This window comes from Sarcophilus harrisii, chromosome 6 (genome assembly GCF_902635505.1).
Source record: "Sarcophilus harrisii chromosome 6, mSarHar1.11, whole genome shotgun sequence".
Classification (NCBI taxonomy): domain Eukaryota; kingdom Metazoa; phylum Chordata; class Mammalia; order Dasyuromorphia; family Dasyuridae; genus Sarcophilus; species Sarcophilus harrisii.
The window spans coordinates 161,383,374-161,411,091 of NC_045431.1; the positions used below are offsets into that span (position 1 = coordinate 161,383,374).

General features: G+C 33.5%; 1 protein-coding gene across 7 annotated transcripts in view; it reads left to right on the plus strand.

Annotated features, from left to right (window-relative positions):
• Positions 1–27,718, plus strand: part of ANKRD17 (ankyrin repeat domain 17) — a 106,863-nt gene that overhangs the window by 60,118 nt on the left and 19,027 nt on the right. For 2 of the 7 annotated variants that reach the window (XM_031944105.1, XM_031944109.1), the window contains 11 exons: positions 353–501; positions 2,578–2,689; positions 2,810–2,982; positions 9,693–9,835; positions 11,761–11,974; positions 12,259–12,434; positions 13,664–13,826; positions 17,517–17,612; positions 22,473–22,589; positions 25,573–25,744; positions 27,088–27,535. In XM_031944105.1, the coding sequence (XP_031799965.1) occupies positions 353–501; positions 2,578–2,689; positions 2,810–2,982; positions 9,693–9,835; positions 11,761–11,974; positions 12,259–12,434; positions 13,664–13,826; positions 17,517–17,612; positions 22,473–22,589; positions 25,573–25,744; positions 27,088–27,535 (1,963 nt within the window). The remainder of the gene's footprint in view (positions 1–352; positions 502–2,577; positions 2,690–2,809; positions 2,983–9,692; positions 9,836–11,760; positions 11,975–12,258; positions 12,435–13,663; positions 13,827–17,516; positions 17,613–22,472; positions 22,590–25,572; positions 25,745–27,087; positions 27,536–27,718) is intronic. The other 5 variants (XM_031944106.1, XM_031944110.1, XM_031944107.1 and 2 more) reach the window with 3 other exon arrangements.

Sequence of the window (27,718 nt, forward strand, 5' to 3'; positions counted from 1 at the left end):
CACAAAACAAAGTTTTTGTTTTTACTATAGTTTGGCCCTCCCAACAGTCTGAGGGACAGTGAACTGGCCCCCTATTTAAAAAGTTTGAGGACCCCTGACTTAACAAGTTCATTTGCTCCATTATACTTTTCAGGTAACTAAATGCTAGACCAAGTCAGTAGTGGGTAATATGAAGGAGGAGGCAATTCTGTAGATGAACACTTGTATACAATTTTAAATTGCTCTCCAGAGCCTAGGTAATAATAAAATGGAATCTAGATGTAGAAACTTTTTCTTATAATTTTTTGCTCATTTTTAGTTAATTATAATAACAACATTTACCCTTACTAAGTGATGTTACTTTGTTCAACAGCAGTGAGTGGAAGAGCATCTGCAATGTCCAACACTCCTACCCACAGTATCTCAGCTTCTATTTCCCAACCTCAGACGCCAACTCCAAGCCCAATCATCTCTCCTTCGGCCATGCTGCCTATCTATCCTGCCATTGATATTGATGCACAGGTAAGGCACCCCAAATCATAGTGTTTTGAATCAATTAAATACTGTTTAAAGTCACTCTTACCTTTCAATAGTTAATTTAGAAAACTTCAGTGTCATTCTTTTTTTTAAGCATACCACAGGTAATAAAATTCTTATTGTATACTTACAAATTAAAGCTAGCAAAAAACCTAAATGTTTATGGTATTGTCATTTTTAATGTGTTTTCATAAGTCATAGATGATTCTATTTTTTAATCCTATAAAATATCTGACAATAATAAGTATCTTAAAAACTGATAATACTGTTCATCAGTATCACAATGTTTATTCTGTTATATTCTTGGGTACTAGAAGTTCTCAAAAGCATTTATTAAATAGCTTCATAGTCTGATAAAAGAAATTATATCCATTGTTTTATAGTATATGAAAGCAAAAATACTTGAGTCAGTCCAACCAACTTTTATTTAAAAACTTATTTTATGCTATGTACTGTGCTAGATGGTCCAGATACAAAGATAAAAATGAAATTGCCTCTGTCCTTGAATCAATAGGAAAAAATAAATACAAGGTAAGTTTTTGAGAGGAAGAGAGTACTGATTGTAGTAATTGGTACTGATTGATTAGAAGTTACTTTATATATAAGGTGTGCTTGAGAAAAGCTTTGACTAAATGAAGATATTCTAAGAGAGCTAACAAATGAGGGTACATTTTTGATATGGGATAACTATTTGCATATATGAAGATGCGGGGGGGGGGGGGGGTGTACAATACATAAGGAATAGGAAGGAGGAGCATGTTGCCAGACAAGAGTGGGTTAAATTGAGAAGGACTAGATGCTAAATGGAGAACTCATATTTGATCCTAGAAGCCAGAGGTATTTGCTGAAGATTTTTGAGTTTGGTGAGAACTATGCTTTGGGAAACTCATTTTACCCAACCAAAAAAAAAAAAAAATCCAAATCCTCAACCTGACCAAACAGATCCTAGGTGAAAAATAAAATAAATTCCTGTATTATTATTAGTTTATTTTAAAAGATCATTACCTCTCTGATTAGTCTACTAAATTTGGGACAATGATCAGAATATTAAAGTGTATCAAACTTTCTTTATGATGTTATATATTTTTTTCATCTTTGTTCGTTTCATTCTCTATTAATTGACAGAAGTTTTCCAGTTTCTTCTGATATATACCATTACAATCATAAAGTATCACTTGTGTAGCCAATTCCTAAGAAAATTCCCTTTCCAAAAAAGTTGAATAATTGCTCTGGGTCTTATCCCATTTCTTCAGTCGTTTTGTAGTAAAAGCCTAGTAGAATTACCTAATGTTGAATCAAAGAATACATATAGTTTAGTAAGTTTTGGAGAGTGGTTCTAAATTGTTTCCATAATGATGAAAACAGTCCACAGATAAAGTACTACAGTCTATTCAGCATTTGGTATTTTCTTGTTTTGTCATTTTTGCCATTCTGATGGATATGAAGTAGGATCTCTATGTGGCTTTAATTTGCATTTCTATAATTGTTGGTGATTCTGAGCATTTTTATGGGATTGTTGATAGCTTAGATTTCTTCCTTTGAAAACTGTCTTTTCACATTAACATCAATTGGGGAGCATCTCTTAGTCTGATAAATTTATTTCACCTCCTTATATTTTTGGAAATGAAACTTCTTTCAGAGAAACTTTACTGCAAAGTTTTTTCTCCCCAGTTATCTTTTTGCTCTCTAATTTTAATTGCCTTATATTTGTACAAAATCTTTTACATTTTTTGTTACTAAAATTAAACATTTTATCTTGTGCCCTCTCCATTATTTGTTTAAGCATTGTGTTTTTTATCCAAATGTCTAAAATACATATATATGTATATGCATATATATGTATGTGCATATATATATATATGTATATGCACACACATATAGTCAGCCTATGATTTTAATCCAAGATTGGAGAAGACAAAAGAATATAAATGTAAATATGTAGATTTCTAATTTAACAACTAAAGCAAAAAAAAAAAAAAACCTAGAAATTTTCACAACAAATATGGATTAGTAAAATTAAATATATATATATATATGTATATATTTATTTATTTTGTGCAGACTGAGAGCAATCATGATACAGCACTTACATTGGCTTGTGCTGGTGGACATGAGGAACTGGTACAAACACTGCTTGAGAGAGGAGCTAGTATTGAACACCGTGACAAAAAAGGTAGGAACCATTTCTCTTGTTTTGGACATTTTGTTCAGTAAGGGCAGAATGTTCAATGTATTGTATACCTTAAAGTCTTAATGCCTAGGAATATCAAATATGATTTTTAATTATGCCCAGAATGTTCTGGCAATAAATGTTTTTCAGGTTTTACTCCACTCATCTTAGCTGCTACAGCTGGACATGTTGGTGTTGTTGAAATATTGCTGGACAATGGTGCAGATATTGAAGCTCAATCTGAGAGAACTAAGGATACACCACTATCATTGGCTTGTTCTGGTGGAAGGCAAGAGGTAGAGCTTTATTCTCATGAATTTTTTCCCTTCCAGTTTTGTATTTGAGTATACATAAGCTTTGGCCATCTTGATGGGGTTTGAAGCAGATAGAATGCTTCTATCTTATTTACCTAGGCAAAACAAAAACTTTGTCAGAAGAGTGAATGCTATCCATAATTCTGAAGTCCTACCTTCAGGAAAATTTCAAGGCATATCTGCCTCATGTATTGCTAATCCATCAAAATAGAAAATAAAAGAGCTGTTTTTTTTTTCTTTTTTTTTTTTTTTTTTGCCATGTCAAAGTTTACCTGAACATTGATTTTTTTTTTTCACATATATTTTTTTTTTCTGTGAATTCTCTTCCACTTAGGCTCCTAAGTCTTTGGGGGGTATTTGTAGTGAGCCCTGGGAAAAGGCAGATTAAATGAATTAAGAATATGAATCATTTCCATGTATAATAATCTCAGTGTTTCACCTTTTTGGGAGTGCTAGTTTACACAGTTTTTCAAACTTTGTTCATGAAAGCATAAAAATGATATCTTATAATTTGGTAGTGCTTTATGATTACAAAGAAATTTCTTTTCTACCACAACCCCACATCATAAGCAATTAAAAAAAAAAAATTATGTCCCCATTTTACAAATGAGCAGAGGGAAGGACTGAATTCAAAGGACTCTTACCCAGATTTTCTGAAAATATAACATACAAACGCATAAATGAAGACCAATCTCTACCAGAATTAGACAGGGTTTCCCATTGGTGTTTTAAAATAAACCAAACTCTTTGGCAAGTTAGGAATTATAAACAATGAAGGTGTAAGGGAGAGTGCATTGTCATCTTGGAGGACAAATTTGTGCGAAGGTACCATAATAGGTAATTGATCCTGATTTGGAGGAGCATCACAAAGGCCACATTGACTTTTACCACTTGTCAAACTGCTTGATGGTTATTCTCTGGTGTCTCTTCCCTTCCTCCCCAACTCAGCTTGCCATGTTTCTATTAGTTGATAAAACCAAACCATCACACCACAGCCATGCAATCTCTTAGAAGTGAAAACTGTGTCCCTCTTCAGGCTTTTTCAAATAAGTGATTCCCAATTTGTTAAGCAGTTCCAGGTCAACAGTTATTTGTACTAAAACGTGGAACTCAAAACTCATCCCACTGTTAGACACCAGATATATAAGCTATAGAGAAATATCCTTGTTGTGCCCTGTTTCTGTTACTGCATCTTAAGATGACATCCCCTCTTTGGTGCCATTAATTCGCATTGAGCCTTGTAATTGTTGTGTAAAGCATGTCCGTGAAACTTGAAAATTTAGATTTAGATCCCACTTCTTACACTAGCTTGGTGACCTTGGGCAGGTCATTTGCTATCCTTTGAGGGAATCTTAATCTAGAATCCAGTGAAATAGCCACTGATATAAATTGCTAGACATATCACAGTTGGATGAACTTTTCATTTTGTTGGTTCATTTTTTATTTCTCTGCATGCTTTTTCTGAGATTTTACATAAGTATCCATTTCTTTTGTTAATTTGGATATTCTACACCGATCTTTTTTTTTTTTTAAATCAGAACTAGTGTTATAAACACTTACATGATCTTCATATCCAGTTAAAGGATCTGATTAGAATTTGCTTCATATGCTTCTCCAGCCTGTCTTTGACATGCTTATTTTAGCACTAGACGCACTATAATGAAATGTGTTGTCTAGTTGTTTCTAAGAGGAAATTATTAGTTTCTATGCCAGAGAGGAGAGAAAAAAAGTTGGCAATTCCCTACTGTTTGATCTCATTCTTACATACAGCTTTATGGCATCTGGTATGTAAAACCGTTAACATTCATAAAAGGAAGGTGCTTTATTATGTCTCTCTCTACATTACATGGGACTTAGTATTTTTGGAGTTGCTACTAACAATAATTTGTAATTCAGCTAATATATCTTAAAGTAATTATTAGTGTAATAAATTTCTTACAGTGCACCCGAAGAAATAGCAGTGTAATTATAAACATTGTTGTAGATGAACTTCATAGGAGAGTGTGTGCAGAATTATTTATTTTACTGAAACTTCCAACTTTTTGTCTTTATTGAAATAACATTCATCATGGGAAATAGCCATTTTCAAATTTTAAAGTAAGTAGTAATTGAAGTTAATTTCCTTCCTTTAAAAGCAGTTTGTGAGACTGTTAGTAGGAGAAAATTAAGTTTTGAAAGAGGCTTTCTAAAATAACTGTCTTAAAGTCTTGTGTAGCTATATGAGCAACCTTAAGTTCTTGATCTTTTAGTCAGTTAAAATGATTCTTTAAAAAAAATAATTTATTTTATCCCTCTTTTAATTTTAAAGCCCCTGAATCCTTATAATCAGAAAGGGGGTGTGTGTGTGTGTGTCAGGAAGGGGAGGAGATACGTGTGTGTGTGTGTGTGTGTGTGTGTGTGTGTGTGTCTATATCTGTGACTTGGGACTGTTTAAGCACCATTTTGTTTTTTGAAAAGAGCATTCCACTGGAATGAGACAGCTATTCAATTATTATCACCTTGAAATATGTAAATGCTTGATTCTATAATCATTTAAAATCTGAACCTCCCAAGCCTACTCCAATGTGATGAATACTGCTTCTTTAGGAGGAGGAGGAGGAATTTCTTTAGGAGAATTCAATTGGTCACAAAGGATAATTATGATCCAAATCTAGAAAAATATTGTTAAGGATAAAAATAGTAAGGGATTCTAAAGATTAGGAGCACCAGAAATAGTTGATTGTTGCTGCTTTTGAGTCTAGCCTGTGGGTTATTAGATTATGGTATAGGAAAAGAGCATGATGATAGTTATTTGTGCAAGCATGGAGTGACAAGGAGACTAGATCAGGAAGGGATTGTCATAGAGAATAGTCTCCATCACGGCAGGTGGCACCTTCTTTGCAAAGCCTGTAAGTACTGGGATTAAGGGACTCAGCCCAGTTGGCAAAGTCATGATGTATCAGACATAAAATTAAAGGGGGCCCATAAAAAGATATTTTCCTTGAGTTTTGATAATGTAATCACAAGGACTTTAAACAAAAGAGGAAGGGGAAAAAAAAGACAAATGTTTTTATTAAACTGGATACTCATACCATCAAGAATGCTGATGAATATGAAGAATGGCAATAGTGACATCCAGAAGTCCAAGAACAGAGCCAGCATCATTGTCATGTTCATGAACTTCAAAATTCCTTTATCTCAGCATCTAAGGAAGATCACTTATTGCTAAATGGAGGATAGATGGAGTAGAGAGACTTGAAGCAGGAAGATGGTTCTCCAGGTGAGGCAAGGAATGTAGTATGGCTAGTTTAGGAAGTCATAGCCTGGGAACATATTTTGCAGATCATAGGATAAAGAACAGGCAGAAGGAGAGACGGAATGATAACAGATGATGAGATAAAGGAATTTTGAAGTTCATGAACATGAAAATATAGATATAGAGGAATAGGCTGTGGAAAATTACTGTTGAAAACTTGAGCAGTTAAGGTGTTTGAGGGATTGTCAATATGCTTGTTGAAATCTTCCCTGGAGGGCAGGAGAGAACCATAAAAAATAAACCACATCCTAGCACAAAAACATAATTAAGTAGTGATGCGAGGTGAGCCATTCATGCATTTGTTATAATTTTCTCTGCAAAAAAAACCCAAAAAAACAGAACACCTTATTTTTTGTCTACTTGTCAGAAGGGAAGGAGAAAGTATGAAGAAATACAATGGATATCAATCTAAGAAAGACCTAAAGCTCTCATGAATGAAATTCTGAAGACACAAATAGAAAGGATTTTATTTATTGTTTTCATTTTTCCTAAATATATTTTTGTGGATTTATAGGAAAGTAATCTCAGAATGCTATTTTAATATGACATTGCAAAAGATATAAGCAAGGGACAGATAATGAAACACAATGGAAAAGTTGTAGTCCTTGTCCTCAAACAGTTACAGTCCTTTGCCGAACCTAATGGATCTGCATGTGAATTTTAGGTTTGTTTTCCTTTTCTTCTTTAATGCAAAGTCAAGGTAATTTTTGAGAAGGTCTTTATGAACATAATGAATTTGGCAGCATCACATGACCTGGGTAGTGATAGAAGTAGTGAATAGGTTTTCAGTACCACTAATCCCCAACATCACAACTCCCCTCTCTCCCAAAAGAAAACAAAATTTAATATTTTGACATCATTTATTTACAAAAAAAGGTCCTAGACTATCAATTTCTGATAAAAAAAAAATAGGTAAAACCATATAATAACATGGTGTGGTATTAGCTATCCATTATTTTAGTTTATCTTTTTTTCTTTAAAATTAAAAAAAAATTATTACCTTTAATATTCTTTTGTTAAATTTTGAGTTTCAGATTGTCTCCATTCCACCCACTGAGAAGGTAAAATATTATATTGTATATGTGAAGTCATGCAAAACATTTTCATATTGGCTGTATTGTGAAGAAAAGCAAAAATAAAAACAAGAAAATTATACTTCAGTTGTACTCAATTTAGCAGTTCCTTCTCTAAATGTGTACGAAATAAAACAAAAATAAATAAAATGAGAAAATGTATTTGAATTTGCACTCAGATTTCATCAGGTTTTTCTCTGGAAGTGTAAATAGCATTTTTTTTTTTATTCTGAATTCTTTGGAATTGTCTTAAATGACTATATTGATAAAAGTAATCACAACTTTCATCATTATAATGTTGCTTTTATCGCACACAATGATCATCAGATTCTTCTCATTTCTCTTTGCATCAGTCGATAAAGATCTTGACATTTTTTTTTCCTGACACCATCTCCCATACTTTTTCTTAATAGCACAGTAATATTCCATCAGAACCATATTCTACAACTTGTTAATCCAGTCCCCCAATTGAAGAGTATCCATTCCCTCAATTTCCAATTCTTTGCCACCATGGCAAGATTTGCTATCAATATTCTGATTGTATAGGTCTGTTTACTTTTTCTTTGATATGTTTGGGGTACCTAACTGGTAATGAAATTGCAGTTTTATTGCCTTTCTAATCCATTGTTATCCCTTTCCCTTCTTTGGATTTGCTCATCCTATTCACATAACAATTAATGGTCGCTAACTATATTTCCCTCCATCCCATAATCTTTTGTTTCTTTCTACCTCTGTCCTTCTTTTCCCTCAAAACTTAGTTATGCTTTTGACCACTCTCATTGGACCACTGTCCAATCCATCCTCCTCTTTATGCTAGCCCTACCATAATCTTTCCCACCCCTCCTTTTATCTTTTTTTTCTTCCTTTTGAGTAAGAAAGATTTCTATACCCAAATGTGTAAGTGGGGGTGGGGGAGATGTGGGGAAGAGAGAGAGAATGAATATGAATGTATGTGTTTTATTTTCTGTTTGAATCAGTTTGAATGAGAGTCACATTCAAGCATTTCCTGCCCCCTATCAATCTCTCTGTAGTAAATTCTTCCATTCATGCTTCCTTTATATGAAAAAATTGTTTTCAATTCTACCTTCCTACCCTCTTCTTCTAGTACATCCTCCTTGCCCTTATTCACACCTAGGCTGTCCCTCTGTTTGTATAGATGTTTTCTAACTGCCCTATGATAAAATTCTTTGTAGTTTTATGTATCATCATTGCATATAAGAATGAAAAAGTTTAATTTTTTTAAGTCCCTTAGAAATATTTTTTCATGTTTCCCTTTTTTGTGGTTATCTTAAGTCTTCTGTTTGAATGTCATATCTTCTATTCAGTTCTGGTCTTTTCATCAAGAGTGTTGGGAAGTCCTCTTTTATGAAGTATCCATTTTCCCACTTGCAGCATTTATAGGGCTTAAAGCCAGTTTTGCTGGCTAGGTTTTACAATGTAATTATACAGTAATACATTATAACCAAGAAATCTTGGTTATAATCCTAGCCCTTCAGAATCCTTTGCCCTTCAGAATATCATTCTAAACCTTATTTTTTTTTTTTTTAACATGGAAGCTGATATGTATCTTTTTTATTTCTTTCCTCACTCTCTCCTCCCTCCCTAGTCCTCCAACTCTTATGAGAATTCTTGTTGGGTTTGGGCCTAGGTAGCATTTTTCATTGTTATCTTCTTCTGAGCTTTGTCTCTGCCCCTGGAGTAGATTTGTTTTTGTTGTTTGCTCATTTTTAGCCTATTGTTTGATTTAGTAAAGATGGCTTTGCTTGCCTGGTGGGAAGGGAGGCACTGTGTCAAGCATTAGGCTTTTTTTTTTTTTTTTTTTTTTTTTTTTTCTGCTGCTGCTGCTGTTTTCAGAGCTTATTTGGGGAATCTGTAAGGTTTTGGTGCTTTCAAGGTGATGCTGAGAGAGGTGTGGCCACTGATCTCCTGGTCTGAGTGCCAGTCCTTACCTAGGTAGGGCTCTTGCTCCCCTGCAGTCACAAGTGTTTTTCTCCACTCTGAACCAGGACTTAGAAAGAAATACTTTTGGGCAAATAGAGTAGTCAGTCTGTACCAGCAAATGGCACTCTTAATATTTATTTGACCTCCTTTATGACCAGTAATATTCCACTGCATTCATAAGGTACTAAGAGATTAAATTCCTAGCTCAGTGTCATAACTATTTTGTGTCAGAAATACAACTTAAACCCATGTCTTCCTGTCTTGAATGACCAATTTCTATTCACTGTGTTACATTTAATATTTATGTTCTAAGAACAAAAATGAACATACCAAAATGTGTTTAAAAGAAAAAAAAAAAACCATTTTTCCTATGATGTTTCTAGGTGGTGGAGCTGCTTTTAGCTCGAGGGGCAAATAAAGAACACAGGAATGTTTCTGACTACACTCCTCTAAGCCTAGCTGCTTCTGGGGGTTATGTGAACATCATCAAAATACTATTAAATGCAGGAGCAGAGATCAATTCCCGGTAAGCTTCATTCTTTTTTTTTTTTCCCCCCTTATTCCTATGATATCTTTTCAAAGCACGTATATCTCAGAATTTATCTCAAGTTGGGAACAGAAGGGGAACAAGAAGACAGTTCAGTGACAACAATGGTAAGAGTGCTGCTGGACATGGAGCCAGAAAGACTTGAGTTTGAATTTGGCTTTAGATCTTTAATGAATTTGTTGTGTATCCCTGACCTGTCACTCAGTATCTCTCTATCTCCAGTTTACTTCAGTTTACTTGTCTGCAAAATGGGAATAATACTAATAGTATTGGCCTTCTGTGGATTTATGGGAATGAAATGCTAAATTTTGATAGCTTCTTCTTGAAATAAAGAAGAGTAATTTTTAAAAATTATGCTAAAGTCAAGAAAATATAGATTCAAGAAATAGAAAACTTGGAATAAGTTTTTGCCTCAGCACTTGGCCCCTCTAAACTAAATTTAACTTACTGACTAGTTTAGACCCTTCTCATCTATTTCCTAGACCACAGATTCTCTTTATATGCCTCTTCCCACTCACTCCTTCCTCCATGTACTTGCAAAATTGATGTACTGAAAAATGTGTCTGACCATGACCTTACCTTACTCAGTAAACTCCACTGGCTCCCTTTGGTCTGTGGAATACATAAATTCTTGTTAGGTTTAAAGCCTAATACAAACTCAACTTAACTCCATCTCATCTTATAATTCTGGTCTTTTTATGCATTTCTGCCCTTCCTGCTTGTTTTTCCCCTGAGAATTCCAAAATCTATTTATCTAGTTCTAATCTCCATTGTTATAGCTCTGATTGCTCCTTCGACATCTTGAACTGCTAAGGTCATTGATGTAGAAGACATTCATTCTCTCCACCAAAACCTTCCTTGTAAATTTACCTATTATATTTGCAGATTCCATCATTGTCCCAGTCACTCACCCAAACTCAAAATTTAGTTGTCATCCTCAGTTTCTTCAACCTTTTACTCTCTATAACCAGTCTATTGCCATGTTTGTTGATTTTTATCTTTGTGACATCTCTTGAATATGCCTCCTTCTTTCCTTTGACATAGTGATCACTGTGTGCTGGCTCTTATTTTATGGGGAGTCTTCTGGATGGTCTCTTGAGTCTTAGTTCTCTTTCCGTTCCAACCCATCTTCTATTCAGTTCTCAAAAGTGTTTTTCCAACAGTGTAATATGATCTGCTCAGTTAACTCTAGTAGTAGCTCCCTATCCCCTCTAAGATGAAACAGAAAATAATCTCTTTGGCATTCAGATGCCTTCAGAACCTGGCCCCTTCTATCAATCTTTTTTCACCTTTCCTCCCTTATTCTCCCATTTTTTTTGTAACCCATTGATGCTGTCATTGCTATTCCTCACAGAAGACACTGGTCTATCTTCTGTCTCAGCATTTTCCCTAGATTTCCTACATGCCTGGAATTGTCTCTCTCATCTTTGTCTTCAGCCTAGTTCCTTCCTTCTTTTGCTTATCTCCAACTTAGGCTGTCTGTGATTTTGTTGTATATAATTGTAAACATGTTATTATATTATGGGTCTGAAATCAATTTTTGGCACATGATAGAAACTTCTTATATGTCTTAATGACTGATTGACATTAACAGCCAGGAGAAGTCTGACACCAAAGAATTCTAGATCCAAGATACACCCTTAATACTTGCTGTTTCTCTATAGTTCTTTGTATATTTGTCTCCTCAATTAGGCAATGGTTCCTTGTGTCTTTTGCCTTTCTTGCTTTCTCCAGCACTTAGGATGGTACCAAGCACTTTAATAAATGTGTTAACCGGTTAAATGATACTCTTAAGAGTCTAGCTAGACTAGCCTCTCTTTTAGTAAACAAATATTATGTAAGTAATAAATATGAACCTATTTAGTCCTGTTTTATGTTTAAAATATGTATTTTTCCCATTTCAGAACTGGTAGCAAATTGGGCATTTCTCCTTTGATGTTGGCAGCTATGAATGGGCATACAGCTGCTGTTAAACTTCTTTTGGACATGGGTTCTGACATTAATGCTCAAATAGAGACTAATCGTAATACAGCCCTTACCTTAGCATGCTTCCAAGGAAGAACTGAAGTGGTTAGTCTTCTTCTTGACAGAAAGGCCAATGTTGAACATAGAGCAAAGGTAAGGAAAATTTTGTATGATTTTTCTAGACTTATCTACAGGTGATTTATTTTTATATGTCACATGACATTGCTACACTTTAGTTAAACATAGTATTTTCATTTTTATTTTTTCATTTTTATTTTGTTCAGGTTTCATCAGAAAATATTCATTTAATAAATAATGTTGTGCATTTTTTGATAACTAACAGGAAGGAATGGGATAATGGGAGTCAATAAATATTTTAAAAGTTATTTTAAAAATAAATTATGTAGTTACATGTTTTTATTTTCCTTTATTTCTAGACTGGCCTGACACCACTAATGGAAGCTGCTTCTGGTGGCTATGCAGAGGTAGGCAGAGTCCTTCTTGATAAAGGTGCTGATGTTAATGCCCCTCCAGTACCCTCCTCAAGAGATACAGCTTTAACTATAGCAGCTGATAAAGGGCATTACAAGTTCTGTGAACTGCTTATTAGCAGGTAAGGTATGACTTCGCATTTGAGAATGAAACCACTGGTGATGATAATTGTTTAAATGAGCACAAGGGTTCCTGAAATATAGATTTTTATCATTTTGATGTCCTATATTAGAATCAGTATACATCCTGTATAGTTACTATTTCCTAACTACTTGATAAATGTGTCTCTAATTATTTTAATATGCTTCTCCCCCCTCCAGGCAATTGGGGTTACTTGACTTGCCCAGGGTCACACAGCTAGGAAGTGTTAAGTGTCTGAGGCCAGATTTGAACTGGGGTCCTCCTGACTAGAGCTGTTGCTCTATCCACTGTGCCACCTAGTTGTGCCTGTATCTCTTAATTTTGAAGGCTCATTATACATAAACTAATTACTGTCTTTATGTCTTTCCTTTCCTGTAATTGTATTTCATTAATCATCAGTTTGGTTCTTTTGGATCAGCTGCAATCCAGAATCTCATTTTTGATCCTGTTTTATCATTTAATATTAATTTAGCCTTACAGCAAAGGATACTAGTACTATTTAAAGTGTCAGAAATGGGTCACTTACCTCAGTGAACTTGGAGACAATATTCTATTTTTATAATGTCTGCTTCATAGTACGTGCTTGTGAAGTACTTGTTGATAAATTACATGAATCTAATTCTGTATTATTATTATTATTATTATTATTATTATTATTATTATTATTATTGTCTCTTAAAGGTCAGATCTGAATTTTTATTTATGTTTTTACCTTATTTTTGGTTGAACCTTGGATATTTTCCTGCCTTAAGAGTAGAATTCAATAACAAATTGTTACTTATGGTGAGATCCAACTACTATTAAAATTTTATATGTGTAAACTTTTTATTCTTTTAAACAACAAAGTCAATACAAAGTTTGTGAAATTTGAAAGCTAAGGTCTTTTTTTATTCTGGATATCTAGCATGTTATTACATTGTTAGATACTAAAATATTCTTGATTTTCACAATTTTTTGTAGATCATTTTTGTAAGTCTTTATTAGGACTTAAAAAATTAATCAAACTCATTTTCTTAAAAACTCCTGAGGTTTCTGTATCTTTCACTTTTTTTTTTCCTTTAGACTTGATTAAAAACAAAATGACATTTAGAAAAGTGTCTTTTCTTGAATAGATTTTAAATGTCTTTCTTACAATGTTACTTTTGGTGGCTACTAACTTTTAACTTCATAGAAACTGTTATTTTCACTTAATACATTTGTTTTTTCTAGGGGAGCTCATATTGATGTTCGTAATAAGAAGGGAAATACTCCTTTGTGGCTGGCAGCCAATGGTGGGCATCTTGATGTTGTCCAGTTACTGGTACAAGCAGGGGCAGATGTGGATGCAGCTGATAATCGAAAGATAACTCCCCTTATGGCAGCATTTAGAAAGGTAATAATACAAATCTTACAGGGTTTTTTTTGGTGGAGAAAAAGTAGATTCATTTTGGAGTACTGTTTACATGCTAATCATTAAAGATGCTTATGATTGTATACATATATTGTATTTAATTTATACTTCAACATTTTTAGCATGTATTGGTCAATCTGCAATCTCGGGGAGGGGGTGGGGGGAAGGAGGGGAAAAATTGTAACAAAAGATTTGGCAATTTTCAATGCTGTAAAATTACCCATGTATATAACTTGTAAATAAAAAGCTATAATAAATAAATAAATAAAGTGATGAAACTAACCCCCCAAAAAGATGCTTATGATTGATAAATATGGGGGGAGGAGGGTGATCTCAATAAAATTAGAATTAGGCTTTTCTCGCTGGTGGAGGGACCTGCATTTGAGTCATGGTAGCACCAGAACAACGAGGACCACAGTGTGTGGGGCATTGTAGGAGCAAGTTCACATTTCCATTTGCAGGGAGAAAAAGGACCTTTTATTCCCAAATTTTCTGGGATCACTAGCTCTGATTCATCTAGAGTTTTCAATGAACCAACATGGATTTACAGATTAGAAGGAATTATAGATTTAATTTCTGTTATCTTAATTATTATCAATATCTCATTTCTATGCCATGAAATTCAAGTATTAACAAGAGAAAGGAAGAGGTGAAATGTCTTGCTAGTCCTTTTAGACATATATAAACTAAATAAATTCTCATCAGTCATTGAAAGTGTATATCTGGTTTTAGAAAAGAAATTTTATAGCAGAAGGAAAAATAAGGGATGAAGAATCTTAGGGTTGGTCAGGATTTGATTTCCATCTTGGCGACTTTACTTGCTGCCTTTCTGAATTTGGCAAGATATCTCACTTTTTGGGCAGTCAGTTTTCTCTTATATGAAATAAGGGTATTGAATTAAATGACCTATGTGTCCTTCATCTCGGAGTCTGTGATCCTGTGGTAGCAATTTCACTTAGTCTGTAGAAAGCTTAGCATACTGGTTTATAATGACAGTATTACATGGAAATAATGACTCACATTTATGTAGCTATTTACAGTCTGTATAGCATGATTTTTTCAAAATAAAACTTTTAAATTAAAATAAAATTTTAAATTATATCATCCTTATCCTTCCCATTTTACAGATGAGGAAGAACCTTACTTATGATCACTTCCCTGAATAAACAGAAGACCCAGGGCTTGAATCTAAAATCTTTTCTCTTAGAATTTTAAGTACTGCACTGCCTGCCACAATTGAATTTTAAAATAATGTATTTGTAATTAGAGGGAGAAAATCCCATTCCTAAACATTTTTTAGAAAAGTTCTATTTTACACACAGCTTAAAAAAAAAAAAAGTAGTAATATTTGAAATAGAAAAAAAAAATCATTCAACTGTCTGTGCTGATCTTTTCTATTCATTTATCATGTTCCTCACTGACTCCTTGTTCTTCCCATATTTGCTTAACTATGCTATTCTTGCCTCCAATTGGTTGATTATTCTCTTCATAAAGACTTAACTGGTTTCTTTTCCTCTGGTAATCTTGCTTCTAGACGTCTAGATTACATGACTCTACTTTTATCATGAAATTTCTTTGCCTTGTATTGCTATCAGATTTGATAAGTTTTCACTTAGTTTTTTCTAGTACTATCAAATACAATTTTTTTTTTTTGTCTAACTATATTTTTATTCTTCTCCTTCTCCTCCCCTGTGCCCTAATCCCCACCCCTGCCCCAAACATTCTGTGCTTATTATAACTGTCAATTTGATCATTGCTTTATCCCTTTCTTTAGAGCTTTTCCCTTTAGGGCCAAACTTTATTCCTATTTCCAATCTTGCCTTATATCATTCCAGTGCACACTGGTCTCCTTCCTGCACTTTTTTTTTTTTTTTTTTTTACATGACCAAAACGTTATTTTGCTGTACAAAAAGAATCAGACTCTGAAATATTGTACAATTAGCTTGTGAAGGAAATTAAAAATGCAGGTGTGCATAAATATAGGGATTGGGAATTCAATGTAATGGTTTTTAGTCATCTCCCAGAGTTCTTTTTCTGGGCATAGCTGGTTCAGTTCATTACTGCTCCATTGGAAATGATTTGGTTGATCTCGTTGCTGAGGATGGCCTGGTCCATCAGAACTGGTCATCATATAGTATTGTTGTTGAAGTATATAATGATCTCCTGGTCCTGCTCATTTCACTCAGCATCAGTTCGTGTAAGTCTCTCCAGGCCTTTCTGAAATCATCCTGTTGGTCATTTCTTACAGAACAGTAATATTCCATAATATTCATATACCACAATTTATTTAGCCATTCTCCAACTGATGGACATCCATTCAGTTTCCAGTTTTTAGCCACTACAAAAAGGGCTGCCACAAACATTCGTGCACATACAGGTCCCTTTCCCTTCTTTATAATCTCTTTGGGATTCCTTCCTGCACTTTTAAAAGTATTTCTTGTTCATTTTGACCTTTAATCTTCTATTGTGTTGTCATCATTTACATGTGTCATGTTGATTTGTCTTAGATGCTTGATAGACTTTGAGGGTAGAAATTGAATGTTTATTTTTATTTTTTTAAATAAACGATGTTCAGGAGATAAATTGTACAAAACCTATAGAAAGACCAATAATAAAAACCACCTAGAAAACATGTGTGATTGCCCTATATGAGTACCCTATTAGTGTGAAATAGGTTATAAAAAAGAGGGATTGATTAGTGCCAATTGTGATTGCTAGGCAAATTATCTTGTAGCAATTGGCACTTGAGTTGGACTTTTCGTAATAGATAGGATCTTAATTGCTGAAAATGTAAGTGGAGGAAATTAAAGGCAGAGTGAAATATAGGAGTAAAAAGTTTTGAGATATAAATGGTCATTTCTGTAGCACAAATTATTACATAGTTGAGATTGGCCAGCACATGGAATTTATACTGCAAAATAGTCAAATTAGTTTGGAGCCACATTGTATACCTTTGAATGCCAACATGTAAACATGACATTCACTTGATAGTTTCTTGATAGAATTAATGTCACTTGATAACAGTTTTCTGAGTATTACTACATTAGTTAAGGCATTTTAGGATGATTACTGACCACTGACCCTTACAACATTCAACACAGTATTATGAACAGAACTATTTATAATTTTTTAATGATTGGAACACATTTGTAAGTATTCAGGATTTAGATAAATATTAAAAACATTGTTAAGACATTATCCAAATTAGCAACTAAAATACAGTGGTTGAGATATTTGGGGATATTGGAGTACACATGAATATAAGATTTTCTCATGCTAGACAAAAACATTGGTTAATACTGTTCTCTTTACAAATAATCTAGATATCATTCAGCCATGTCATTTCTTTTCTTGCTTTCTTTCTTGCTTGCGTGCTTTTGTTTTTTTTTTTTGGCTGAGGCAATTGGGGGTAAGTGACTTGCCCAGGTTCACAGAGCTAGGATAGAGCTATCTAGCTATCTAGCTGCCCATGTCATTTCTTTATGAAGCAATACAGTCACAAGTATTTGAGAAAAACTCATTTCCTGAGGAGCTCTTTGTTATAAAAGTTCTTGTAACCAGATCATCAATTAATTTATCTGTGAACGATAAACTACTTCAGTAGAATATCTTAACTGCATTTTTAATGATTCTTCTATAGCACCAGAAAATAAAATTGTAATTTATTTTCAGGGTCATGTGAAAGTGGTGCGCTACTTGGTGAAAGAAGTTAATCAGTTTCCCTCTGATTCTGAGTGCATGAGATATATAGCAACCATTACAGATAAGGTAAGTAACTCTTGCTTTCAGCTGTGTGCTGCTGAAGCCACGAGGCTAAAATAATTCTAAGATTCACAGCTCCTACTGAATATTGTAATACGACATATAAAATATGTATAAATACTGAATATTTATACATGACAATGCTACATAGATCTGTATATGTCAAAGTCAAAAACATAGGCTATCTATATATAGATATATCTATGCACATGCCAGTTATTCTACTAGTATAGTTTTTTATATAAACATCACAATTCAGTGTTACTGAAATATTTTATCTGCCTTTATCAGCCAGTGAAATGTTCTAAATTTGCTGAACTTTTAAAATTGATTGAAGCTATTTTTTGTCATTTTAAAGAAATTTCAATAGTATTTTATTTTTTCAATTATTTGTTTTCAACATTCATTTTTGTAAGATTTTGAGTTCTACATTTTACTTGCTGCTCTTCTCCTCCCCAGGACAGCAAGCAACCTGATACAGGTTATTCTTGTATTATCATTTTAAACATTTCCATATTAGTCATGTTGTGAAAGAAAAATTGAAACAAGGGAAAAATCATGAGAAAAAAAAGGTAAAAATAGTATGCTCTGATCTGTATTCATCATAGTTCTCCCTGGATGCTGTTGATATTTTTTATTCTAAATCTATTGGAAGTGTCTTGAATCACAGTATTGTTGAGAAGAAATAAGTTTATCCTAGTTGATCATCACATAATCTTGCTGTTCCTGTGTACAATTTTCTCCTGGTTCTGTTAACTTCACTCAGCATCAATTCATGCAAGTCTTTCCAGGTTTTTCGTTATTTCTAATAGAACAATAATGTATTCCCTTACACTTACATACCATAACTTGTTCAGTCATTGCCCAATTGATGGGGTATCCACTCAATTTCCAACACCTTGTTGCAACAAAAATGGCCGTTATAAACATTTTTGCATTTGTGGCTCTTTTTCTCTCTTTTATGATCTCTTTGGCATACAGATCCAAGTAGTGACACTGCTGGTCCAAAGGGTATGCAATTTTATAGTTCTTTGGGCATAGTTCCAAATTTTTTCTAGAATGGAATGACTGACTTGTTCAGTTCATAACTTCGCAAACAGTGTTTTAGTGTTCCACTTTTCTCACATTCCTTCCAGCATTTATCTTATCATATTAGTCTATCTGAGAAGTGTAAGGTGGGACCTAAAAGTTATTTTAAATTTTCATTTCTCTAATCAATAGTGATTTAGAACTTTTTTTTTAAAATAGCTTTAAATGGTTTTAATTTCTTCATTTGAAAACTGTCTCCTCAAATTCTTTGACCATTTATTAGTTGGCGAATTAATTACTTACATTCTTAAAAATTTGAGCCAGTTCTCTATGTATTTTAGAAATGAGATCTTTTATCAGAAACACTGGTTACAAAAATTGTTTCCCAGCTTTCCATGAAGCTTATTCTTTTAAGCATAATTCCCTCACAAAAAAAATCTTAATCATCCCCCAAACATTTAAAGATAGGAATAACTTTGAGTATAAAAGAAAAAAAGGCCAGATCTTATTCTGTTCAGTATTCAGCAATAGACTCTTTCTCAATATCAGTGGAGTTACCACATTGTATTCTAACATCACAGTCTCTAGTGTATGAATAAAAAAAGATGTGAAGAGGTCCTGGGCTAATCTCAGATATATGAAGAAAAAGCTTGCAATAGAAGCAACATAATTTTAGGAGATGAGGATATTGTTTTCATAATCCATGAGTATGGGAAATTTCTGGCCTCAGTGTTGGTAGAAAATTATAGATATCCTGATTAACATACTATCTCATCTGCTAAGTGAAATGAACAGAACCAGGAAATCATTATAAATTTCAACAGCAATACTATTTGTCAATCAATTCTGATGGAAGTGGCTGTCTTCAGCAATGAAAGGATCCATTTCAGTTCCAATTGATCAGTGATGAACTGAACCAGCTACACCCAGCAAAAGAACACTGGGAAACGAGTGTGGACTGCTTGCATTTTTGTTTTTCTTCCCAGGTTATTTTTACCTTTTAAATCCAATTTTTCTTGTTCCACAAGAAAACTGTATAAATATGTACACATATTGTATTTTTAAGATATACTTCTACATGTTTAACATGTATGAGACTGCTTGCCATCTAGGGAAGAGGGTAGAAGGAAGGAAGGGGGAAAAGTTGGAACAGAAGTGTTTGCAGGGGTCAGTGTTGAAAAACCACCCATGCATATGTTCTGTCAATAAAAAGCTATAACAAAAAAATAAATATTAATAATATATCTTGGTACAAAACAATTTTTAAAAAGCTGCATATGGGAGATTCAGTGCTTCTTATGCAATTCTCTATTTTTTTACAAGGAAATGTTTGCAAATAGTATTAATTGTCATGGTTATGATTAAAAATTGACTAATGGAAATAAAAAGTTATGCTTAAAACAAAAAAAATACTATCTCATCTTTACAAAATTTTTGAGAATAATTTGCACAAATAATATTTACACTTGTTGAAAATATGAAAAGGAAGCAGCAGAGGCCTCCACAAAATGCATTTTCTAACAGACCAGATCTTTGCAGCTATCAGGATGATAAAGATTTGTGGCTGAGTGTACAAGGAGGATCCTACTGAATACACCTTGATTCTTAGTTATGAAAGTGGTTTTATCTTTTAGCCTTAAAAGGTCGACTACAAAATTTTTCTCATGCATTTAACTACTGATAATAGCAGCGAGCATTTACATAGGCCTTTAAGATTTTCAAAGTTACATGTGTTAACTTATTTCATCACCACCATAGAAAACCATGTAAGGTAAGTGGAAAGACTAAGTGACTTGTCCCAGATTGTATAGCTCATATACATTTCAGGTAAGATTCAGACTTGAGTCTCCTTGAGTTCTAATATATTAAGATCATATTAGATTGCTTAATAGATACAATAATAAAAATTAATCAACATCTGGTCATTTACATCAAGCAAAACCAAACCTGGTGTGAGCTGTTCAACTTCTTTTCTTGAGTGTGACTTAAAGAGATTTCACATTGATAGGGGTTAAGAAAGGATATAATTCGGCTCCTATTTGTAGATAGTCCTGGGTTAATTAAATTAATACTTCAGTATGACATAAAATGTCTTAGTGAAATCCATACTTGCTTAAAAAGAGCTAATCCTTGTTAACTGTATAGGACCGAAACAAGTGGCTAGAGAACAGCTATTTTTCGATTTGCAGTCATGTGAGTCTTAGACTTGCATATAACTAGAGCACACAGTATTTTGAGCACACAGTAAACTGGGCTTAAAATCTGATTGGAAGCAGAGAATACGTTTGGTAAATGTTACATTTTTTAAATGATGTAAACTTGTGCCCTGAAACAATATGGAATAGAATTCCCTTTCATCTAGATCTTACCAGACTTTTTCTCTATTCATCATATGGATCATTTTTCATATCATAAAGATTTTCTAATTATCAGTAACTTCTTGGAAGTATATAAGAACTTGCTTTTTTATCATTTTCTTCTGCATTTTGTTGGCATATCCAGACTTGCAGTCAAATAATAGTGGGAAAAGAGATCATGTTTAACTTGGCTCTCATTTATTGGCAAAGTTTCTATTTTTCCATTTGAAACAGTGGTAGCTTTTGGCTTTTGAGAGGTACATTTTATTATATTAACCCTGAATTGCAAGTGTTTTATGCAGGTTTTTTCCTGTATCTGTTAACTGAAATCACTCTCAACCTGCATGTGTAGTCAGTAGTCAAGTTCTGTGATTTTTTTATCTTAGTAGTAGCATGTTTCTAATATTGCAAACAGCATAATAACAAAGACTGTCATGCCTCTACAAGTACAAGAGCCTCTTCCCAGTCTTAAGTTAGGCCCCACTCTAATCCGTCCTTCATTCATTGTCACAGTCTTTATATAGCATAGGTCTGACCATAGAATTCCTCTGCTCACTCCTTTGCAATGGCTCCCTGTTACTTCTAGGATCAAATATAAAATCATCTAGCTTTCAGAGTTCCTACCTTTACAGTTTTCTCTTATACGTTTATGTATTTTCTGGTCCTGTGAGATGGGTTTCCTAACTGTTATTTCCTTAAAACATTTCATATCCTAATTCTGGAATTTCACTGGTTCTCCCCCATGCTTTGAATTCTCATCTTCTTCATACCTGCCTTCTGGCTTCCTTTAAGTCTTAACAAAAGCATCACCTTCTGCCTTTTCTAGGGCTTTTACCTTACTGACTTCATGCTGAGATTACCGCTAACTTTATCCTTCCTGTGTCTTGTTTGTATGTAGTTGCTTGCATGCTGTCTCCTATGTTAATCCAGTAGCTCCACTGTCTTTTGCTTTTTCTTTACATCCTTAGTGCTTAGCTCAATGTCTGATACATAGTTCTCAATAAATATTGAATTGAATAAAGTCTTTAGCTATTTCATCTGCTATCATTACTGAAGCTGTAATTCATTTTTATTTATAACATCTCTAGGACTCAAATCAATTAAATGGCTCTTTCAGAGGTGTCTTAATGAAACATCTTATTTCTTAGACCCACCAGAGCTTAAATTTTCAACTTCCCATTTACATGTTCTATTTTATTGTGATTTAGGAGAGATGAGTTTAAATAGAGAAGAGTAGTTGGATTTGTGATTTCATTGGGGTTAAATACCTGTCACCCAGTATGCCGTGCAGTTTGTTTACCCTGATAATCTTGGATTTTCCTGAGACCAGGATAGGGAAGAAACTTGGCCAGAGTCCCATGACCAGCTCTTGTCAGACTGTGGTGAGACTGGAACTCATGCCTTCCTGATGCCATTACTTTCATGTCATGTGGCATTCCTCTTTGAAATAGAAAATGTATTTCTTTTTTTTTTTTTGCAGGAGATGCTGAAAAAGTGCCACCTGTGTATGGAGTCAATAGTACAAGCCAAAGATAGACAGGCTGCTGAAGCAAACAAAAATGCAAGCATCCTTTTGGAGGAATTAGATTTGGAAAAGGTAATCATTATCTTTAACAGTAGTCAACTTTGTTTATTACCATTGACTAAGTTTCTTAAGTTATATAAGTATTATTTTATGTATAGAAACAATGCAGAAAACCAAAGGGTACCTTACATACTCAGTGACTCAGCCAACATTATTTAGCGACCACTGTGGATAGAAAGACAAAAATTCAGTAAATGTACCTTGTCTTGAGGAACTTACCTTTAAGAAAGGGGAGGTGTCATGTAGATATATACTTGTCTGTATATGAGTATGTACATGTGTGCTCTATGAATGCCCATACATATACAAAACATAGGTATAAAAAATGTCATAAGAATTTTTTTAAAAAGTCTTAAGGCAAGACATAATTAGCATAGATATTAGAAAGGGTGATACAAGCAATAAGACTTTTAAATTAAATGACTACTTTCATTAGGTATTTTTGTAGGTTCTTGTCTATTATTAATATAATTATTATAACATTCTAAATATTATGGACCTCTAAATAGTGTCCTGGATTGTACCAAATGCTATTTAAAAATCCAGATAAAGTGATTTATTTTTACTAATGAAGTTTCCTTCTACAACTCTCTGTCTGATTATTTAAATATCCATTCTTTATTGAATACAGTGTTATTTCATTCACCACTGGTACCAGGGGCAAGCGTGGTTTTTATCCTTAGCATAAACACTCTTATTATGGTTATATATAAGGAGAACCTAGTTGAATTCTGAAGTTGTTTTACAGCATAGAGATTTATTTTATGCTATATTTTATCTGTGAAAGTGCCTTTGTTTCATCACCCTGTGACTGGACAGTAATTGCATAGACATTAATTTAAGGGTTAACGTTGGTTTGGAATGCTGGGCAGGAAAGGATTGGAAAGATATTGGAGGAATAAGTTTGCCCTCTTGGGACAAACAGCTGCTACATAGCTCCTCCCTCTTTCCTAAGGAAGTCAGATCAAGAGTGAGCTAAGAGGTCAGCGAATGGCAAATTGAATTGCAGTGGCTCTTCTAGTAAATAGGGTTCAGAGGGACTAAATTTTCTGGGGATCCCAAATTTTCTAGACAATAGCAATTGGTAGCATACTGCTGTTATGAAGCACCAGTATTTTTTTTAGTGGCACATAGATACTACAAAGACCCTAAACACAGTTATTTCCTGTCACCTTCTTGATCCTCCTCTTCCCTAGGCAAAGCCACTCTTGCCTGTTCTTCCTAAACTATAATTCTCTTTCACAAGAGAATACCAGCTAATTGTGATGTTTAGTTTAAGAATAGTTTACACCAAAAATTTTTGAAAGGCTTCTCCTTCTATTTTTTTCCCTCAAGAAGGAACTTGTTAACTTCTTTACATCTTAAATTTATGGAATGCATGGAAAAACATTTTTTGAGCTGTGGGATTCTGGTACTGCTAACTCCTCTAAAAGGTTGGTAGTTCTCCCCTTTCCTGCATATTCTTACCATGTGAGGAATATACAAACTGCATCATCCTCTAGTTTTGATGTTGTCCTATGTATCCAACTTTGCATATGATTTTCTTTTTTACTTCTTTCCCTTCCCCAAAAACATCTTGAAGAAGGGCAGGTGTTTTCAAGCAATAATCATACATGTTTTCATATATGAAAGAATAGTTTTCCAATTGTTAGCAGTAGATCCTAAATATTTGAACCTTTATTCCAGAAAGTTTTGTATTTTGGAAAAAATCAAAATGTCATAAATATTTGTGTTATTGATGACAGGATATGTATAGTTAAGTTATGTGAGTCAGTGGTAGATAAAGCAGAATACAATTTTGGAAGTTTTTAATTTGAGGACAAGTACTTGGACTTGTTTGGAAAGGCAGTACAAAGGTTTCATGAAGTCTTGGGAAAAAAGGCAGACATATTGAATACAATGTTTTGGAAAAGTGAATGAAGATGAAGTATGCAAGATGGATTGGAAGAGAAAATGGAATAGAGCTTATTGAAATTGAAATTAGAGGATTCCGAGTCTGAAATTGTGAAAGAGGAAAAAACAACATTATTCCTGTTTATAGGAAAGAGGCTTCAGAGAGAACTCTTAAGGTTTTGACTATAGTTGAGTTAGAGAATGATAATACCTTTTAAAAATTTGGAAGGAATGGAATAATTATATCATCTGGGTAGCAAAGATCACAATTTTTATTTTGGGCCAACTGAATAATAAAAGGACCTCGTTTGAATATTTGGGATATCTTTTGGGGTCCCTTCCATTTTGATTTTTTGATACATAAATATAAATATCTTGTTGATGTTTAAAAATTTGAAGCTGTAGATTTTATGGGAAATTATAGCTCAAGAAATAAGACATTTACAGATAACAATAATAGAAAACCATTGAATTATCTTACTAGCTAAGGAGTCTCAGAGGTTGGCTTCTGTTCCCTCCTCAACTGAAGGTAAAGTAGGGTTCAAAGAGAGTTACTGGTTGATTATAGAAGCTATGGAAAGTCAATATATAGTAATTGTTAAATTAGTGATACAGAGTATGATTACAGAGTAATGAGTAAGATGACTCCACTGTTGGTTTTAAAGACTTCAATGGAAAATAGAAAAATCTTAATGGATTATATTTTTATAGATAGCATTATATACTATAGTATTTAAAGCTATCTAAAATTACTTATGAAGTTCTCTTAGCTATGGAAAATATATTTAGATTTCTCTGATGCTTAGATAAAGAAATTTTAAGATATTGAGTAATTACTAATTGATTCTTGAGTATTTTTTAGTTTTAGATGCATTCTCTTATAATGTTTCATGATTTGTCGTGTGGTCTTACCCAAAGACAGTGAATTGAACTTGATAAAATTCTCATGAAGCCAGAAATGTTTCAGATTTTTAAAAGATTCAGATTTGTTTCATACCTTTTAAGCCTTGAGTCAGAAGTTATAATTTCTAGTGTGAAATTTAGAAATTTTTTAGTTGAAATTTATGTGTTACAGTCTCTGTTTTTAATGTTTTCTGAATAGCTAAGAGAAGAAAGTAGGAGACTGGCTCTGGCTGCTAAAAGAGAAAAAAGGAAGGAGAAGAGACGAAAGAAAAAAGAAGAACAAAGAAGAAAACTAGAAGAAATTGAAGCAAAAAATAAAGAAAACTTTGAACTACAAGCTGCTCAAGAGAAAGAAAAGCTTAAAGTTGAAGGTATTCTTGAAATCCACATATGAAGAATTTATTGATTGGTTATCAAAAATCACATGAATATCTGTATCCTCTACCACTATTAACTTGCAACTTCAAAATTAAGTAAACAATTGTGACAAAGTTAACAGTAATTTTAGTTCTATAACATTTTTTCATTTCCTTCAAATGAAAACATAATGGAATGTAGCACTTCTATTTTTTTATATCAGTATTTTATTTTTCCAATTATATGTAAAGATAGTTTTCAACATGTATTTTTATAGGAGTTTGTGTTACAAATTTTTTTCCTCCTTTACATCCCCTTTCCCCAAGTCAGCATTCAATCTGATATAGGTTAAATGTGTACAATCCTTTTAAATATATTTCTATAGTTGTCATGTTCAAGAAAAGTCCAATCAGAAAGGGAAAAAAAAACGAGAAAGCAAATAAATAAGTGAAAATATCACTTTTAATCCACCTTCAGTTTCCATAGTTTTCTCTCTCTCTCTGGATGCAGCATTTACATTTAGAAATTGATTATCCTAGAGGAAGGTGCATCAGGAAGTTCTTGGCACTAATAGTATTTAATTTGCCTTTCTCCCCTGCCTCATTCTTCCTTCCCATTCCCTTTTCCCTTTGCATGAATTTATATTTACCCTTAGAAATTGTGTGAAACTGATCGGGACTTAAGGTTAATAGCATTTAGGGAGTTGGGAGGAAGAAGTGGAATTAATATTTCTTTCCCAATTCCAAAAATTAGTAAATACCAAGTAGTGTTTTACACTTCGCCTTTGTTTACCATTTGTCAAGGAAGAGGTTAGGAAAGATTATCAGAGCAAGCTAGTGGAAGTAGAACTGAACCCAGTCATAATCATTCCCCATTAATAGTTGAGTCATTTTAGGGAATTCAATTCAGCTTTCAGGACCTCTATCACTAAAATTTCTATCAGTAAAATAAAACCCTTTCCAGCTTTTAATTTATGATTTTATGACCTCTTTTGAAATGAGAAACATCTAGAAAATTTAGAACATTACTTTTTTTTTATTTATTTATTTTTTTTATTTTGTGACTTCAGAGCTGGTGCTCTATCCACTGTGCCATCTAGCTGCCCCTTGTTTCTTTTTTTATCCTAGAAACATTAAGTATAAAACAGTATATAGGGGAACTTTTATTTGTCTATAAATACAGAAGTTATAATGTTATTATATAGTTAAGATTATTTTTAAATTTGAAGTTCTTTAATATCTTTTGTAGGAACAGTAGCTCACAATTTCACATGGTTGTTTAAATCTTGTAATATTTCTGTTCTTGAAATACTTCCCTTCTAATTTTGATATTTCCTGTCCTCTTTCCTTCCCATCAGATGAACCTGAAGTTCCAATGGAGCCTCCCAGTGCCACAACTACAACTACCATAGGTATATCTGCAACCTGGACGACTTTGGCAGGTTCCCATGGTAAAAGAAATAATACCATCACCACAACTAGTTCAAAAAGGAAAAACAGAAAAAATAAAATCACTCCAGAAAATGTTCAGATTATATTTGATGACCAGCTGCCTATCTCATATAACCAACCAGAAAAGGTCAATGGAGAGTCAAAAAGTAGTAGTACAAGTGAAAGTGGTGACAGTGACAACATGAGGATTTCCAGCTGCAGTGATGAAAGCAGCAACAGCAACAGCAGCCGGAAGAGTGACAGTCAATCCTCAACTGCCCCGCCACCTACTCAGAACGGCAAGAAGCAGCCTTCTGTACTTGTTACTTTTCCCAAGGAGGAGAGAAAAGCAGTTTCTGCCAAGACTTCTGTCAAGTCAGTTCCATTTAAATTTCTGTTTTGACTGGGCTATTAAGTCTGATTGAATTACCACATAATGACGAACTTGTGAAATATGAGTGGGTTTTTTTTTCTCCCTTGCTAAATGTCATTTTTTTCTAGTAGAATTGATGGATCATTAAATAATAGTCATTCACATTTATATATAAATTAATAATA